General features: G+C 62.4%; 2 protein-coding genes across 2 annotated transcripts; one reads left to right on the top strand and one right to left on the bottom strand.

The window, feature by feature from the left end:
* The first annotated feature begins 374 nt into the window (after positions 1–374).
* ATP5F1E (ATP synthase F1 subunit epsilon) lies at positions 375–2,990 on the top strand. Its single transcript, XM_037521811.2, has 3 exons — positions 375–484; positions 1,227–1,353; positions 2,815–2,990. Exons 1-2 carry the CDS (start codon positions 453–455, stop codon positions 1,348–1,350), a joined length of 156 nt encoding a protein of 51 aa, XP_037377708.1. The 5' UTR covers positions 375–452; the 3' UTR covers positions 1,351–1,353; positions 2,815–2,990.
* Positions 2,991–5,984: 2,994 nt separating this feature from the next.
* Positions 5,985–10,199, bottom strand: TUBB1 (tubulin beta 1 class VI). The gene is made up of 4 exons (XM_037500965.1): positions 10,105–10,199; positions 7,969–8,077; positions 7,481–7,591; positions 5,985–7,354 (listed from the first exon to the last, which is right to left on the bottom strand). Exons 1-4 carry the CDS (start codon positions 10,159–10,161, stop codon positions 6,273–6,275), a joined length of 1,359 nt encoding a protein of 452 aa, XP_037356862.1. The 5' UTR covers positions 10,162–10,199; the 3' UTR covers positions 5,985–6,272.
* Between the last annotated feature and the right edge of the window lie 8,373 nt (positions 10,200–18,572).

Below are 18,572 nucleotides of genomic sequence, written 5' to 3'. Positions count from 1 at the left end.
ACTGACGTCAGGCTCCCCTAAGCGACGCCCCGCGCGGGCGGGGGGACCCGCTGCTGTCGGGGCCCCGGGGAGGAAACCGTTTGCACACACGTCTGGCCCCGGGGGGTTCTCCCGCGCCTCGCGGTCGGCCATGCTCCGGGGCGGCCTCGCCCGCGCGTCCTGGCGGCGCCGTCGAGGCCGGAGCGGGGCCATCGGGGCGGGGGCGGGGCCGTCGAGGCGGGGCGGGGCCGTCGGGCGGGGCCGTCGGGGCGGGGGCGGGGCCGTGGGGGCGGGGCGGGCGCGCGCTCCCCACGCCCGGCGCTACGGCGGCCGGCAGGGCCGGGGCGGGCGCGGCGGGCGGGGTGGGCAGGCGCGGCCCCGCCCCTTCCGCTTCCCCGGCCTGACCTTCCTGCCGCGGCTCGCGGCCCGACATTGACGCGTCCTCGCGGCTCGCGGCTCGCGGCTCGGGCAGCATGGTGGCCTACTGGCGGCAGGCGGGGCTCAGGTGGGCGGCCGGCGCGGGAGCGGGGCGGGCCGCGGGGCGCGGGGAGGGCGGCAAGATGGCGGCGGCCGCCGACCCCCGACCCGGGCAGGGGCGCCCCGCGTCGGCTCCCCCGGCGGGGCCGGGGCCGGGCGGGCCGCACGCCGCGACCTGGCCGGGGCGCGGGGCCGCCGAGGGTCCCGGCCGGCCGGGACGGAGCCTGCGGGGGGGCGGGGGGCGCCCCTGGCCCCGCGGGGGCGGCCTGGGCGCTGTGTCGCCGAGGGGCGGCGGCCTCCGGCCTTGTCCGCGAGCTGCGGAGCCCGGGAGAGCGCGCGCCCGGGGGCCTGCGCGGAGCCCGTGCCGGAGGGGCCGGGGCCCGGCGCGTGCGGACCGTGCGGGAGGGGCTGGAGGAGACGACGGGGAGCTCGCTCGAGTGGTGAGGCGGCCAGCAGAGTCTGTGCTGCTTTGTCTTAAGTCAAAGTCAAAGAGAAGCAGCAGTAGAAGAAGGAGGCCCGGAGGTCGCCCAGCCTGACACCCGTGACGGCGTGGGGCGGGGTCCACACAGCCTGCACGGGGCCACCTCAGAGCACCCCTCCCCCGACAGCTCTCCTCCCTCTTGCTTTGTGCCGATTCCTTTTGAAACCCAGCTCTCGCTAGTGCCTTCCCACACCCAAAGTAAGCGTGTAAGAGGACCGGCACGCGATCATAAAGCCAGTCTGGGTGGATCAGGGGAAAAAGCAACTCTTCCTCTCTCCTTTCCTTCCAGCTACATCCGATACTCCCAGATCTGCGCAAAAGCAGTGAGAGATGCTCTCAAGTCAGAGTTCAAAACCAGCGCCGAGAAGACTTCCGGCAGCAGTGTGAAAATTGTGAAAGTGAAAAAGGAGTAATGTGTAAGTGGATGATTTATTTGCAAGAAGAGTTGCACCCTACATGTTGAGGGCACTGCCAAAAGATCAAAGTACTTTTTAGCTGGACTTGTGCATTTTGGGGCCAGACACTCCACTCAGAAGCAGTGGTGTGATCATTTGAAGCATACAGGTGTGGGAGTCCTGCGGCATAATGAAGAGTGATGTCCTTTCGGGCCCTGATAAGGAGAAGTCGTTGGCACATTGATTGTCAGTTCATGTAGCGAGGCTTAGGTGGAGAGCCGTCTTATTTTAATTAAACCTGTTTCATTTGTCTGCACAAAATCAAATAATTTGGAGGATCAGCTCCCCACTTTTGTAATTGCTGTTGGAGTTACATAGCAGTTCAGGAACATGAAAAATTAGTTCTCTGAGTTTGTATTTCCCCCCTGTCTGCTACTGTTCCCACAGATCCCTCCTTCCTTAGCATAAGGCCTGCAAGTACAGGCGAGGGCCCCGCTATTTTATCAAGAAGTGAAATCTGCAGGACTCTACAGTGGACCCTGCTGTTGCTAAGTTTATTATATTTTCAGTGTTTGGTTCATTTTACTTCTCTAAAGATACTGGTAATGTAAAGTTATGTTTTATGCACTAAAAAACAGTTTTGTACAAGTTGATAAGTTCAGACTTTTGTGCTCCAAAGTACTAAAGTGATTTGGTCTCCAAGCCACTCTTGACATTGTTATTTCAAAGATAAGCAAAGCAAATTACCAGGGAGCTGTTTTTCAGATTTAATTTTTTTGTTTTGCTCTAACAGCTTCAGACAAGCAGCGGCAAGGAAACGTGATAAATATTAATCCTTCGGCTGCTTGTGGTTATGAGCAATTTTACTTATTGGAACTGTCTCCCTTAAGCACTTTTCATTTTCATTTTGAATTAGTAAATATTTTATTACAAGTCTGGAGATGTGGTGTTTTGAATGTCGCCCTTTTTCTAGGGGCTCTCTGTCTAATCTCATAATTCTGAGTAATGAGACCCATTTTTATGTTGGGTGGTTTTGTTTTAACAATGAGCTAACTGAGAAAATCACGTAGCCCCGCTCAGCAGCACGGTAGAGCCAAACTCAGCGCTCACTCCCTTGACCTTGTGTCCTTGGGGTCAGGAAGCCCAGTCAGGCTCCAGGAAACACAGCAGCTCTCCACCCCTGCTGCAGGGGGCACAGCTCCCACGGCATCAGCCCTGGGCGTGTTTAGTATCTTTCAGAGGTAAAATGGTCTGACTGCTAGGCTGGTGTTTGGTTGTGTGATTAGCATCAGTGCCCATAACGCCTTCGCCACGCATGTGAACCCCCACTTCCAGCCAGGAGCTGAGGCCCAGCACCGCTGTGGCATCGAGGTCCCCTTTGCGTTACACGCGTTGCCCTAAGGAAGGTGTTTCCCTTATTCATGCTGAAGCTTTGAGAAAACCTAAAAGGTCCCAACTGTGGCATTTCTCTTTTCCTCCTAGACCCTGACTAAAGCTTACGATGCTCCATTTTCGAGGTGAAGATGTGTGGGCGCACGTTATGGCGGATTGGAAACCATCTCAAGTCAAAAAAAAAAAAATACCTGTCTTGCTGGTAGATTGACAATATCAATAAATTGAATTCTGCTTCCCTCTTGCTGGTGGTTTTGTTTGTCGCTGGCTGGGGCCGTGGGAACAGCCCCCTGTGCAGTCTAGAGCCAAAAGGGCACGCACAACACCATGAAACCTGGTTCTCTCTTCCATGACACTAATGGAGCGGACTCGTCGCCTTGTCTCGGGGTGTCGGGAGGCACATCTGGGACAGGGCTGGGTGGCCATAGCTCGTCCTCCCCTGCCTGCAGCGTGGCTGCCCAGCCTATGGCCAACCCAAAGGACTTGCAGGAGCTGAGTGCGTGTTGGCGGCACATGGCGCACCTACGGGTGCACTTGATACCCCTAGCAAGCGGTCACGTTGGTGTCTAAAAACGCTTTGACACACGTGGTTTCACAGGTAAATCGTCCTGCTGGCGGCTCTCTAGGCAGTGAGCGAAAGCAGGGCCACGACTTGCTTCGAGGGGACAGGCTGGCCGAGCTGAAGTCAAAGTCTGAGGTTCCCCTCTGGGCTCGCCGCCTGGGAGGGGGGTGTCATTCATTCATTCAAATATTTGAGGGGAAGGAATTGTTGTGGGTGTTTTGTCTTTGACATTTGCGAACACTTGACCAAGCCAAATACCATCGCAAAGCTGACTGCTTATTTTAACTAGTTTTGGAGAATGAAGAAATAAATTTGAAGTAAAATTCTGAAGGGCCACCCTGGCCTGGCACTCCGGCTGAGAAGCATTTATCAGGGCCCCTCAGCCGCGCCACCCAGGAGCCTGAGAAAGTATCTTTGTTCTCAGCTCCCACACAGGCCCAGCCCCAGACGCTTGACCTGAGGGGCTTGTTTCGTTCCGGGCGCTGGACAGTAGGCTCCGGGCACTGAGCCTCCAGACCATCCCCCTGCTTCAAAGTCGGAGCACCCCAGTTGATTGCTTTGGTCCCCAAGATGCAGTACTAGGAAGCATCTTCAGGGATAATTGAATCACAGGCTGTCAGGCCTTTTTCATACCAGACGAGTAAAGTAACTGACAGGCCCAGGGCTGAATGAATTCCAGCCAGGCCATTAGGGAGAAGTCATTTAGTAGGGAGGCAGATGGGATAATTAGAGGTGAGACTCAGGGACTGGGCTTGCGATGGGGATAGGATTAGAGTGACTGAATAGAAGACAAAAATGTGTCTGCCCAGCAGAGATTCTTACTGTGATTTAAAAAATAAAAACACCATGGGCGGCTACTATGATGAAATAAAGTTGCTGCATCCGGCCCTGCCAAGGGCCCGGTGGGACCACTGCTTCCAAGCCGCTGGGGACCAGCTCAGACCGGGGTGTGGGTGTTGCACTGAGCGCTCGGATGACCTCCGAGGGCCGGTCTCTCCGCCCGTGTGGTGCTGTGTGTGTGAAGTGAAGGGACCTGCCGGGCTCTAAATTTCTGATCCATTCTGGGGCTCAGAGACCCCTGTCGCCGTAGCAACCACGGGCCAGAGGAGCAACTGAGCAGGTCCAACCCGAGGGCCCGGGTAGCAACAGGCACCCAGCCTCTTGTTTCCATCTGGCTCTACCCTCCTCAAGAGCAGGGCGGTGAGACGCATTTTGAAATATTTTTAACAGCTCAAATGAATCAGTCGGGGTGGTTAGGCGCCGAAGGAGCAGGATTTGTTTAGTCTGACATAAAACAATTTAGCCATTCAAAATTGAATCTCTTTATCATTTAACTCCTACTATTGAGCAAACAAAAACCTTTACGGGAATATAGATGAGCACAAGTTTTATTGTTTTGTTTTTTTAAACTTAGATCTATGTCCTTCCTTGTATCTCTTTCAATTGCCTTTTTAGATTTGAGAACGTGCTGGAGGAAGAGGTGTGTAAATTCTTACAGAAACATCACAGGCCGTAAGTCTGAGACTGCAAGCCCCCGAGGAAGCCGGGCGTCGAGCTAAGAAGGTGCGCTTTCTCGGGAGCTCTGCTTTGTTTTCCGCGCTTCTTGCGTCACAAAAAGCGTCTCAAACTTTTTTTTAATTTGGGGAAGAGAAGGCTGGTCACGGTGCCCACGCCTCCCCTCGGTCTGCGGCTCCGCGGTTTCCTCGCGGTGCTCCCGGGAGAGCAGGAGCTTCCCAGAGGGAGCCGCCATGGCCTCCACCCGCGCCCCTGCTGTCACGGATGACCAGGGCAGCCGGAGCCATCCCGGCCTGCGGTGAGGACGGTGCTTGTCCCACGCCGGCTACCCCCGGAGCAGAGAGGAGCTCAGTGGTAACGAGGCCATGACGCCCTGGCGGGGAGGCCGGGCCCGCGTCAGAAGTAGGTAAACTGTCATTAAGAAGTTAGGGATGACTCGATCCCACTCATGTGTCTGGCCCTGTTGTAATGTGCGCAGATTAAGATCGTGGCGTGGGTAAAGCTGTGTCATCAGGCAAGCATTATGGCAACTTCTGCAAATTAATTTGCACTGTGAAAGTCCCCTAATGAGACCCCTTATGTCCCCCGTAGCAGAGAAGGACACTGCGCCGCGGCTGCGTCATTCCTGCACTTGACGGCCGCCAGCCGCCCTTTCTGAGCCCGCGGAGAGGCTGAGGCGCATTTTCAAAGGTAATTACTGACCGAAAGTGAAAAGGGCATTTCAAGTCGCCTTTAAAGGAAAACCGAAGATGAGTATTAATGACTGTTCCAGAACCTCACACTAATGAGAAGCATGTCTGCCCACTAAGACAACGTAGAGCACCGTGGGGTTAGCTGTGTGTGAGCTCACGGGCAGCTCCTCGGGGAGAGGACCAGGGGCTTGGCGGCCTTCCATCCTGCTTGTCATGTGCTGGTTTGGGGGCTTTTTGGCCGCGTAGTTTTGTGGAGAGGACCCTGTCCCTTCCCAGTGAGCGTGCAGACAGCCCACACGCGCCCCCCGGGGATGTCGACTCAAGCCCCACAGGTACCTCCCGCCGGCAGCCCCCCGCCTTCCTTCCGGGGCGCAGGTTCAGGTGGGACGCTGCGGCGGGATTGACGAGAGGGGACCTGAGGATGAGCCTGAGCAGCCCCAGGACGCAGGAGAGGATCCCAGGGCACCTCTCGGTGCCGCGGAGGAGCTCACAGATGCAGGCCCGCCTTGCCTGGCCCGGGGCTGTGCAGACAAAATAGTGCATTTTCCGCCAAGGGAGTGCTCTGCGGTGGGCGCGTGCTGGCCACACGGGTGACGGGAGTGCACTGAGATCGAGCTCTGGAGGTCAGCGGGTGTGGGCAGGCCCCAGCCCTGTCTTCTCCTCGCCCCACCCCAGTGGCTGTCAGCTCCTCCTGAGTGGGCGAGGGAGGGCTGCAGGGAAGCGTCCTCCCAGGAGGAACGGTCGTGACCCCGCCCCACAGCTGGCACGCCCGGCTTCCCTCAGGGTGCCAGCTGCTGGTCGCCCGACTCCATCTCCACCTCCCCGGCGACCTCATCGTCCTCCACAACCGCCCTGGCATCTTGAAACTGCTGGTACTCGGACACCAGGTCATGGATGTCACCTTCGGCCTCGGCAAACTCGCTTATGTCCATGCCCTCGCCGGTGTACCAGTGCACGAAGGCCCTCCTGCGGAACATGGCCGAGAAGTGCTCGCCCACCCTGGTGAAGAGCTCCTGGATGGCCGTGTTGTTGCCGATGAAGGTGGCGGCCATGTTCAGGCCCCGCGGCGGGATGTCACAGACGGCCACTTTGACGTTGTTGGGGATCCACTCCACGAAGCAGCTGCTGTTCCTGGTCTGCACGCCGAGCAGCTGCTCGTCCACCTCCTTGGTGGACATCCGGCCCCGGAAGATGCAGGCCACGGTCAGGTAGCGGCCGCGCCGGGGGTCGCAGGCCGCCATGGTGTTGCGGGCGTCGAACATCTGCTGGGTGAGCTCGGCCACCGAGAGGGCGCGGTACTGCTGGCTGCCCTGGGCGGTGAGCGGGGCGAAGCCGGGCATGAAGAAGTGCAGGCGCGGGAAGGGCACCATGTTCACGGCCAGCTTGCGCAGGTCGGCGTTCAGCTGGCCCGGGAAGCGCAGGGAGGTGGTGATGCCGCTCATGGTCAAGGACACCAGGTGGTTGAGGTCGCCGTAGGTGGGCGTGGTCAGCTTCAGCGTGCGGAAGCAGATGTCGTAGAGGGCCTCGTTGTCGATGCAGAAGCAGGCGTCGGCGTGCTCCACCAGCTGGTGCAGCGACAGCACGGCGTTGTAGGGCTCCACCACCGTGTCCGACACCTTGGGCGACGGCATGACGCTGAACGAGTTCAGGATGCGGTCGGGGTACTCCTCCCGGATCTTGCTCATGAGCAGGGTGCCCATGCCGGAGCCGGTGCCCCCGCCCAGCGAGTGCACGGCCTGGAAGCCCTGCAGGCAGTCGCAGCCCTCGCTCTCGCGCCGCACCACGTCCAGCACGCCCTCCACCAGCTCGGCGCCCTCCGTGTAGTGGCCCTTGGCCCAGTTGTTGCCGGCGCCCGAGTTACCTGTGGCGGAAGGGGCTCAGCGAGACCCTGCTCGGAGCGTGGGTGGTGGGGGAGGTCGGGGGCAGAGAAGGGGCCACCGAGAGGCCTCCCCCACCCTTCCTGGTGGAACCTTCCCCAAATGCCTACCATGCACAAAGCTGTCCGGTTGGAAGAGGGCACCCAGCTTGCTGGACCGGATGCTGTCCATGGTCCCTGGCTCCAGGTCCACCAGGACGGCCCGGGGCACATACTTCTTACCTGCGTGGGAAGAGCGGAAGTCAGCAAGCTGTTGTTTTTCTAGAAGTGAATGTTTCATCAGAACAGGCCTAAAGAAAAGGCACGCGAGGAGGCGGCTCGGTGGAGACGGGAAATCATATCCCTGACCCTGACGCCACCCCACCCGCCAGTCCGTCCCCCGGAGGCCGTCCCCGCGTCCTCTCCATGGCAGATCGCCAGCGGCCGGGGTCGTGTTGCTGTCGGAAATGACCCTGGTTTTCACTGACACGCAAAACAGCGTCAGTGCTTAAGGGCCGGTGGTAAGACCCCCGTGACCTCTCCGCTGGGGTCACGGCGCCACCCAGGGCTTAGGGGCCACCCCCCGGGGGTTGCTGCCCCCGGCTGCACCCCCACCCTACCGTGGGCCTCGTTGTAGTACACGCTGATCCGCTCCAGCTGCAAGGGGCTGTCCCCGCCGTAGCTCCCCGTCGAGTCGATCCCGTGCTCCTCGCCTATCACCTCCCAGAACTGAAAGCAGAAGGCGGGCGCGTCAGCGGCGAGGCGCCCCAGAAACGGCAGGCTGGCGGCAGCCAGGGGGTCGAAGGGGCAGCCGCTCAGCGCTGTCCCGGGCGTCGCTCGTGGGACTTTGCAGAACCCCACCCTGTGGCTGGATTCGCTCCCGCCTGCACCAGGCAGGACCGAGCCCACCCAAAGTCCGCGGACACAACACGCCAAATGTGAAATTGGTTTTGCTCCTGTGATACTCGGCCCGCGGCCGCCGGCAAAGCTATCATTTTCGAATTTCACGTCAGACCATGTAGCTCTACTTCCCCTTCCAGTGCTGCGGGCCAGCGCGGTAGAGACCCCGGAAGGGGAACTAGACGGAATTCCTATCACAACAACATCTCATGTCACTCTGGGGCCTCTTCTCATGCGGGTTTCTAAAATAACGAGGCGTCTGTAGGATTTGAAACAATGGGCATTTTTGATGATCAGTGCTCAGCACCACCCCCAGCTCGCCCTGGTGACTCTGAAACACGCTACACTTCCAATCACACATGCGGGCTTATTAATACGGATGTGTCCCAAGCTCTTAACATGCGAGCAGTTCCTGGGATGGCCCCTTTTCATTGCCATGGAGAAGTGCATATAAAATGCAATGAAAATATATTCATTTATGTTAAAATCCCCAAGGGTGCTTTCCCAAGTATTCCTGGTAAATGATGGGTCTGCCTTGGCCCTGGTCTTACTAGCAAGACACTATTTCATAGTAAATTACCAGCAATGTTCAGGAGGTGGAAGAATAAATAAATTTAAATTCCATGACACCACAAATTAAATGTGTCTTAAAGTTCTTACGGCCTCAAATATACGTCACGGCTGGGGCTCTGTGCCCCACGACAGGCTTCTGCGTGAGCCCCGGGTCCCTATCTGCGCCCGCATGCCTTCGCCGGCCTCTCTCCCGACTATCTCCCCACTTCAGGGCAGCAGGGCCTCGTGCCCCCACTTCTCTGGCTCAGTCACAGACCTCTTATCACCGCGGCGCGGGGCTGGCAGCTTTCAAGCAGGAACAGTGCCTGCCCCAAGTCTCTAGTTTTTTCGTGACCACATTATTCCGAAGAGTCAAGAAGAGGAAGTGACCGGAGCATCGCTGATGAGCGCAGTGGGGTCAGCAGATGTGGGGGAGCCACCACAGCCTGCCGAGGCACAGCCCAGCCCCCGCCCCCAGCCACTGCACGGTGTTCTGCTGCAACTCCGCTCGCTGCAGGACCCGCCACGACCCTCCGTGCAGGACACACAGGCAGGGCGGGGAGCACAGGGGAGAGGCATGTGGAGAGTGGACAGCCCTGGACTGTACCCCTGAAGATAGTTCCAATGCTAAAGTCTATGGTCTGTGTATTTTAGTACAACTTAGAAAAAGGTAAAGACCTGATTTTTAGGGCGATTTCTACTAGCAAAAGCATGTCAAGATAGCCGCCAACCGCGGGGTGTCAAGTCTGCCCGGAGGGCGGCCCCCCGCCCCAGCGTCAGCCCGAACAGCCGCTGCCATGTCCAGAAGCTCAAGACAGGGGATGTGCCCGTGTCCATTTCAGAGGGTGCGATTCGGTCACTCGGCTCCGTCCACACGAACTTTATTCCAGGGCTACCCCTTTCCTGTCCTGTTGCCCACTAGACAGAACAGTAGTTGACGTTTTTCTGACTTTATAAAATAAGCGCGGGGGGTGCGGGGCAGCGTAGTGACACAGGGTGAAGTGTCCCCACAAACTTTGGGAGGTTTTTAGACACAACTGTCCTCAGGCATGAGGAGCCTGTTGCTGTGCTAGGGGAGCGAAACGGGCTGCCCCGAGCCGGACAGTAGCTGTCCCCTGTGCTCCTCAGGTCACCCTTTAGGCCTTTTCTGCCCCCTGTGACTCTTTAACCAAAGGCTTTGCTCGATAAGGCGGCGTCAGCAAGTGCATGGGGCAGGTTCCTTGCTGGCCTACTGCCTTCGGGAATGTTCTTGGTTGGCCGCCCCTGCAAAGGCCGGCAGTGGTGACCCCCTCCTTACCCCTTACCTTGGCTCCGATCTGGTTGCCGCACTGGCCGATCTGAATGTGCACAATTTCCCGCATCCTTGCCTGCGCCGGGGCCGCGAGCCTGCCTGGGGAGAGCTGCCGCCGCCACCGAAGCCCGACACAGCTCTGCGCGCTGACCGGACGGTCCGCTGATCCAGCCCCGGGCAGGGTGTCCGGGGTGTGTCCGGGGCCTGGGCCGGCCGCTCCCTCCCTGCTTGTCATCCTGGGGCAGGGGAGGGGCTTCTCCCCACATAGATATCACCCAGCCATTTCCTCCAGGCCCAGGCAGGCCCTCCCCCAGCGGCCTGCCCCGCGGGCCTGTGGAGCACTCCCAGAGCGGCTGGCTGGCCAACGGCCTCTAGGTCCCGGGCGACCACCCCCAAAGGGCTTGCCCCGTCCCAGCCGACTGGACGACCAGAAACCCATTTGTCCAGGCCCGTCACCGGACAGGCGAGGCCACACCTTCCCTGAGCGCCGCGCGCGGCCCCCGGCACGCAGCCGCCTCCCCCGGACACCGCCGGGCTTCCCCAGGGCTATCCGAGAGACCCTGCGCCCCGAGGGGACACTGGGGGAGAAAGGGGGTGCACCGGCCTCACTTGTATGTTGTACCCTTTCATGTTAATGGGCACAAAGTGTTTATTACCGTTTCCTTTTGGAGCTTGGCCAAGGCTGTAAAGGCCGCAGGTGATTCTCAGGCGCTTGGGGAACTCCTGAATGATCGACAGAGCAAATCTAAGTCCCGGGGCTCACCACGCGCCCCCAGACCCTCCCGGCCCTTCCCCAGGTGACCAGGGAGGCTGCGCCTTCACACCGCCCTGCTCAGGCCGGCGCCGTCTCTCTCCACAGGTGGCTCCGCTGCTGTCCGGCGGGTGCCGTGCCGGGGTTAGCCCCGCTGCACCCCGCGCCCTTCCTGGCCGCCCACTGGGCCCATCGCACTGACCCCCTAAGCAGACCCTGCTCAGGGCACCCAGCCTGGCCAGAGCCCAGCCAGCCGCGGAGTCCCCAGGCCCCGGCCCGCCTCTCCCTGGCCGCCCACCCAGGGCAGCGCGTGGCATGAGCCGGTAACGCCGCCGAGGTGGCCACGTCGGGTGAGATGGGCTTCGTGTTTGCTCCTGTGGTCATTTTACCCACTGCCTGGGCAAGAGGATGTGGACACCGATTTCCTCAGTTGAGGGAAAGTGGAGCCGCGGGGAAGGAGGAGGGAAAGGCTGGTAGGAGCCAGGGCTCTGGCTGCCCTGAAGAGCGGGCAGTCTCCCTCCCGAGCCCCCAGGGTGCAGGCAGCCCCACCCAGCGAGCCCCTGCCTCTCGAGACCTCTTTCCAGCATTTGCTGGACACCCTAAGGCTGGCCCCCGTTATTGACCAGCTGTCAACGGGCACCCACCAACTTGCCTGGTACCCTTGGGAGCTGGGGTGCAGGGATGAGGGAGGCAGCCATGGGCAGCCCTGGAGCTCTCAGCACCTTCCATGGAGCCAACTTATTAGGAAGACGGGACCTCGGAGTCCCCTGGGGTGCGTGTCCAAAGGCAGGACTGACCTGGACTCAGGCGAGAGTCCTCGGTCCCCCCTCCCCTGCCTCTCACCAGACTAGTGACATCAGTGGGGGCCGGGGGCCGCCCAGTCCAGTCCCACATTCACCACTGACCACGTTCGACACCAGGGTGGTCTGAGGTGTGCGGTCAGTGATCCAAGGACATTACCCAAGTGGACTCTCTGGGGAAATGACCCCTAGTAGCCCCAAAGGTCAACCACAAAGTCGAAGGACACGGCCCATGTGCTGGAAGGGCAACCCAGACAAGGACAGAAAGGACTTTGTGTCCACACAGGACCCCTGCTGTCCCCCACTGTCCAGCAACCTCACAGCCCATGTGCTGATGAAGAGCCGAGTGACGGGCAGTCCCAGGCCAGGGGACGTGCCCCGAGGCCCGGGAGTGTCTGGGTGGCCAGGCGGCTGGCTGAGCACCGTGGCCGTGTCACCTTTGCTGGATTTGCTCGTGCCCCAGGCTCAGCAGGTGGAAATCAGTGTTTTCAGAAGAGTCTGTGAAGTCCAGGGTCGGGGGTCGCTGTGCCCGCCGTGGACAGTCCTAAGTCCCCGCCCAGCAAGGGAGGACACGCACCAGTAGCAGAATGTCAACAGCGGGCGAAACCGCTCCGAGTTCACGGCAAGCTCATGCCTCGTGCGCCGTTTCTCTGAGGCTGGAATTGTTCTGCTACTCAGTTCCGAGCGATCACATGGTGCGCAGAGGCTTCCGGCCCAAACCGTCATCCCCCAGGTCAAGAGACACATGAGTCAGCTCAACTCGCGCGCGCAATGCAGAGGGGCCACCCGGGGCTCGGCGCCCCCTCCTTCCGGGGCGCCAACCCCGTTCTGCTTCCTGCCACCCCCCCCCCGAAGCCCTCCCCACCCTCCCTGCTCTTCAGACTCCTGCAAATCTCCAGGCAACCTCACTGTCACCCTCCAGCCTCGAAGCCCGGTGACCTCCCCGGTCCCCCGCCGCCTGGCCCGGCCGCGCGGTTATCTGGACGCCGAGTCACTAATGGCCTGTTCTCCGGCCTTATCTCCCCGCCAGCCGGAGCCGCTGCGGTCACGCCACCTTGAGTCCTCGAGTGCCCGCTCCCTAGCACGGCCTCAGCGCGTGTTTGCCGAGTGCCCTCCAACAGCTGGCGCGCCCCGGCCCTGCTGAGAGCAGCGACTTCCCTGGAAGCTGATAACGCGGCGCTGCTTGCTGCTTACAGGGGCCTCACGCGGCGGGGCGCGCGGTGCCCGAGGGCCTTTCCTCGCAGCCCCTAAGAGGTGGTTCCCGGAAGCCCCGGCTGGTTGGTGGCATGACTGGTTGGTGGTGGCGTGACTGCCCGTGTGATCCCGGGGGCTGGGTCGCGTGGGCCGCCCCAGGCCGGGGCCAGGGGGCGTTTGTATCTCCCCCAGTTCTTTCCTTGCAGGCCAGGCGGGGGTCCCTCTGCCGCCTCCGCCCGCAGTGCATTCCTCTTGGTCATCTCAGTTTGCTCGGTGGGGAAAGTCCAGGTTTCCAGATAAACACTTAAAAGGTTTTTCTATTAATGGGGCAGTTGGCAAAAGGGGGACGAGAGGAGCCCTGTTTGCTTTGATTCCCTGCCTTCCTGCCGTGTTTACTCAGTCTTGCCCGAGTGCTGAGCTTTAGCCGCTGCTCCGGGTGGGGCAGATGCTGGGCGGGCAGGCTGTGTGGGCCCCAGACCCGGGAGTGGGGCGCCTCCTCCCTGAATTTTCTCCCCAGGCCTGAGGTCCCGAGCCCCAGGTTTGTGGGAAGATTGAGCTCGTGGGGCACCCCGCGGCCTGCAGCATCTCTGCAAAGTGTGGGTCCACACCAGGCCACGAGCACCTACTGTGTGTTGGTGACAGGCCTGGGCTTGGGGCCTGCCACATCAGAGCAAACAGCACTGCAGGTCCCAACAGCAGTCGGCCTTCCTCTGCCCCTGGTCCTGGCCGACGCAGGCGCCCGGAGGCCGAGCAGTGCTCTGGCACAGCGCCGTAAAAGCATCGACCAGGGTGCAGCGCGCCTCCCTCAGGCCAGCCCAGTGGCCTCCCCCAGGACAGGTCAGCGGTGCCCCTGGAGAGGCGGCTTAACCAAGGCGTGCTCTCCGGCTGGCACCGGTGACCCCAACCCTAAACCACAGCACCCGTGATGAGAGACACAAGTGGGCCCCAGCCTGCGGCAGAGGCAGGTGGGCTGTGCTGTGGAAGCCCAGAGCTCAGTGAGCCTGTCCGGGGGGCACGGGGCGTCTGGGGCATGCATGGAGGGCCCGGGGTGATAAGGAGTCCAGGCGGGCCCCTCTCCGCAGTGCGCTGTCCACGAGGAGGGGCCGGGAGAGCAAGGCTTTTCCTGGATGACATCGTGGGTCTATTATGGGAACAGAACTAAGACGATAAGTAAACCCAGCATCACCCAGAAACCCCAAATCAGCTGCTTCCACACTTCCCCCTGGAGCCCTCCCGGCGGTCGGTGGGACCCGCTGCCCCTGCGTTTGGCACACAGAGTTTCACTGGGAGGAAAGCAGAACCCTCAGAGAGCCCCTGATTTCACCCGCCCTCCTGTCCCCCTCCCGAGGGCGCCGAGGTTCCTTGACTAACTTGGAGAAGAGCGTGGAATTACAGTGTTTGCCCGTGATTCAGAAGCAGAAATTTTTCCAAATGTCTTAGCAAGAAAATGACATCTGAGGGGCCTGACGCGTGACTCAGCGGCGTGGGCAGACCGCCGGAGGAGCCGCGCTTACTTTCTTCCACTCGACGTCCACGTGCGTCTCGCACTGCAAGAGAAAGTTCTGGGAGGATGAATAAGTAAGTCCCGCAGGAGGGGAGGGGCCAGGAGGACGCGGCTGTTGCCCATCACGCCAGGCTTCCTGGCCACACGGGCGCTTGAGGCCCCCCACACTCCCGAAGACGCCATCACAGGGGCTCTCGGGGGCCTCCTGGCTGCTCCCCGTGCTCCCCTCTCTCCAGCATGTCCGATTTCCAGTAGGACACACACTTGCACACGCGTGTGCACGAGCACAGCCCCATCCCTCTGTGCACACGCGCAAGCACGTGGCCACGTCGCGTCTCGGGGGCGATGACTGCCGTCCCCGGTGCGCGGCGCCTGGTCAGCGACGTCCCCAGGCGGAAACCAAAGCAGCAGCAGCTGGAGCTGCGTGAACAAGGGGCCCCTTCAAGCCGTGTTTGCCCAAGGACTCGTCGGAGGGTCCCGGAAACCCGCGTGTTTATCCAACAAGTATTGGCCGAGGGCTATGTGGGGCGCTCCGGGGATGCTGGAGGGGTAGGAAATGTGGGTCCTGCCCCCGGGGACACAGAGCGCGCTGGCAGCCCCGGCGCCCCCTCCACCGCCCGTCCCACACCCTCCACCCGCTGCCTCTTAGCCTCACCAGGCACCGCCTTCGAGAAGGTGCCTCTTCTCTGTGGGCGCGAGAAACTGGCTCGGAGAGGGAGCTGGCCTGCTCGGGCCTCGGGCGAAACCAGGGATGGGTTTCTGGTCTTTGACTCCAGGCGCCCGGAGGCAGCTGCCAGAGGCCTCCAGTGGGCTCCCCCTGCTCACGGCTGGTCCATAACGGTGCTGCCAGCCCTGCCTCCCCGCAGACAGCCCCGGGCGTCCAAGGTCGCCCTCTCCACCCTGAGGAGGTGCAAGCCTGTGACCCGGGCCGCCTGCCCCTTCCACCCCCCTCCCCACGGCAGCCAGATCCTAGAAAACATCAGTCAGGCCCCTGCCCACATCCTGCTGGAGACTGGCTGACACCAGGGTCCACCGCCCCTCGGAGGTGGGGGGTCCCTCCCATGACGCAGGCAACACCAAGCCAGGGGGAGAGGGGTGGGGTGTCGAGGGTGGGAATGGCCAGTGGGGAGTGCGGCCTCAGGTCCAGAGCACAGCAGCCCAGGGGTGCAGCTGCAGCCAGCGGGGAGCACCGGCACCCATTGGGGGCCGCCCAGGGGATCACTGCAAGGGCCTTGAGTGCGCCCCGCCTCCGCCCAGTGCTTTCCGCGGCGATGTCCTTGTCACTCAAGCCCAGCACACTGGCCATGCCAGAGGCTGCCCCACACACCCTCGCCCCGAGGGCCTGGTTCCAGGGAGCCCTGCTTTGTCCTTGTCCCAGGGGTGCCGGGCACACGGACGCTCCCTGCGGGCACGGCGTAGGTAGCTGGGAGCCAGCAGCCTGGCAGGAGCGGGCTCTCCTCCTGGGGCTGGGGCAGGGCTGCCTCCCGGGGAGCACGTGCAGGACCCGTGCGCCTTCAGGAATGAGCAGGCGTGTGCGCTGTGGCCTGGCATCACGGGTGCAGGGGACTTGGTGGGGTAAAAATAAGGGGGGCACTGGGTTCAAACCTGCCACCCACGAACCTGGGGCTGAGGCTGGAGCCCGACCTCTCGGGACCCCGGCCTTCCCACCAGGCGGTAGCAGCTGCCCCACCTCACAGCAGCGCTGCGGTGCCGACGGGGCGGACCTAGTGGGAGAGTCTCCAGGACATCCTCGTTTCTGCGTGTGGGCACCACCGGGAGCGGAACGGGCACAGGCAGGAAGAGAGCCCCGGGCACAAAGTTGGCTTCCCAGGGAGGGAGCTCTGCACGGGCTTCAGGGGTGACGCCAAGCTCTCCCGCCCCTACTGACCCTCCTGGCACTGGATGGGGTGGGGGGGGCGGCACGTGGGGTTGGGGAGATGCTGCTGCAGCCAAGCGGGGCAGGCAAGGAGGGCCTGGGGGGGGCGAGAGGTGCCAGCCCCACCCTGAGCCTCCCAGACTCCAGCCAGACAGGTGAGTCACCGCCCGGGAGAGGCTGTGTGTGCCCTCCTGGGGACCCTGCTTGTGCGGTGGCAAAGTCCCCGCGGCCACTCAGGTGATGCTTTGAAGACAGATGGCTGGAGATAAACGGGGCCCTGGCAGGCATCTGGGCCGGTCCGGCAGGTTCTCGGCGTCCTTCCTCTGCGAGGCCCTCTTAATAGCAGTGTCTGTGCGGCCCGGCCCGCCATCTGTGGGAGGACACTGGGCTGGGGTGGGTCTCTGTCCCCAGCCCCCAACGGAACATGTTGAAGAACTTCTGCTGAAACGGGCCTGTGGACGGTCTCCGCGACCCCCTGGGGACGCAGCCCACGGCCTCCAGAGAACAGACACCCCCTGCACTAGCTCAGAGCACAGGACAGGGTCCGGCCCGCTTGGCAGCTCGGACCCGCCACGGGTGGTGCTGTCCACCTCGTTTCCTTCTGCTCACCTCCAAAGCTGGGGCTCCAACATCGGGGCGCCCCCTGCCCCGCCAGGTTCCGAGTGTGAGTGCTTCTATGTCGGGGAAACCCCCGCCCACAGCTCCCGTGTCTGGAATGCCTGGCGTGGAAGGTGCCTGCCTGCCGAGGCTGGGCCGGGCCTTGGGCCCTGTCCCTGCAGGTGCCACGTGTCCGCGGGGAGTTGTGACAGGTCCTGACGGTCACTGACCCCTGTGGGGTGGGCCTTCCTGGGAAACCCCGCGAGGTTCCCAAGGGTGCCCTGGGAGAGAGCGTGGTAGCCCACCGCAGGGCCGGGCCCCCGGCTTCCCAGCCACGGAGGCCAGGGGAGGGCCTTCCTCCGGCCCTTCTGAGCTAGGTGTCTGCCCTGTTCGGGCAGGACGACCTCTGGGCTGGGAAAGCCGGGCCAGCCTTTGCCTCAGAGGCCTCCCTCTGCCCCGAGAGGCACAGCCAGGCCGGCTGTCAAACGCATGGCCCTGATAACCGGGGTCCTCCCAACATTTGTCACCCACTAAACTGTGACCGGCTGGCCGCTCTCAGGCAACATTAGTTTTTTCTTTAGAGGAGACAAAAGCCCACCCTGGGTATCCCCTGGGACAGTCCCCCGCGGAGGACAAACCGCCGGCGCCCGGGTGAAGGGAAGTCCCGGCCGCGCTGCCACCCCACACCCTTCTCACCAGGGAGGGGAGACTCCAGGCTGGGCACCTGCTGGGCCCACGGCCTCGGAGGCCCGGGTCTGGCCCTCCCAGCACAAACGCGAGCCTCTCCTCACAGGACGGGGGCGGCCCATGTCCTGGGACAGTGAGCCGGCCGGGGCAGGGCCTGTCTATACCCGCCAGGCAGCAGCTTTTCAGGAACAGGCTTTCCCTCGGGGCTGACAAGGCAGGGCCAGCCTTGGCCTCGGAGGCCTCGCTCTGCTCCGAGAGGCACGGCCAGCTCGGGTCCCAGCCCCCGAGGATCCCTCAGTCACCCCGGAGATGCCCTGGGTGGTCACGGAATTTTCTAGAAGGCAGCTGTTCTGGCTTCTGCTTGCTGGCTGGGGGCAGGCTGAGGGGGCTGTGGGAAGGTGGTGGGCAGCTGGGTGCTGGGGAGCCCGGAGACCCCGAGCTGGGAGCGTGCTGACTGGATGGGGGAGGCCATTTTGTGGGTCCTCGGAAGCCCACCCCGTGGCCGGCGGGGAGCAGGGGCGCTTGTGAAATCACGCCTTGGCCTCCCCACTTCCCCTTTTGGTTCCCCATTTGATGATAAATGTCTTGTCAGCATCTTTTTGGGGGACAAAGCTAAGGAGGCTCTGCCGGGTGGGATCCTGCGGGCGGGGCACGTTCTCCACGGCCCGCCCTCCTCTCGGACAGGGCGGCCACCTCGGCGCGGGCCTGGGCCTCGGGGAAGTGGGGTTCGGGAAGCCAGACCCGCACCCTCCCAGGGCTTGGGGGCGTCCCTGGCCACTCCTGGAAGGCGGCCCGGAGGGCGCGGGGCCCGCGGCTCCAGGCCCGAGTCCCGCGGCCCGGCCCGGCCCGGCCCGGAGTCGGCGGGCGGGCGGGCGGGCCGGGCTGCCCTCTCGGCCCGGACGGCCCGGGGCGGCGGGGCGGGTCGCGGGCGGCGGCGGCCCCGCCCCGGGGGTGTGTCCGGCGGCGGCACCTTAAGGGCCCGGGACGGGGAGGGAGGCCGGCGCGGGCGGAGGCCGCAGGGGCACCGAATCCGAGTCCGGATCCGGATCCGGGCCGCTCGGGAGCGCGGGCC

Source organism: Talpa occidentalis, unplaced genomic scaffold (assembly GCF_014898055.3).
Source record: "Talpa occidentalis isolate TD23 unplaced genomic scaffold, MPIMG_talOcc4v2.1 talOcc4.10, whole genome shotgun sequence".
Taxonomy (NCBI): domain Eukaryota; kingdom Metazoa; phylum Chordata; class Mammalia; order Eulipotyphla; family Talpidae; genus Talpa; species Talpa occidentalis.
Note: the sequence above shows the minus strand (reverse complement) of the source record. Positions and strands in the feature narration are given on the sequence as shown.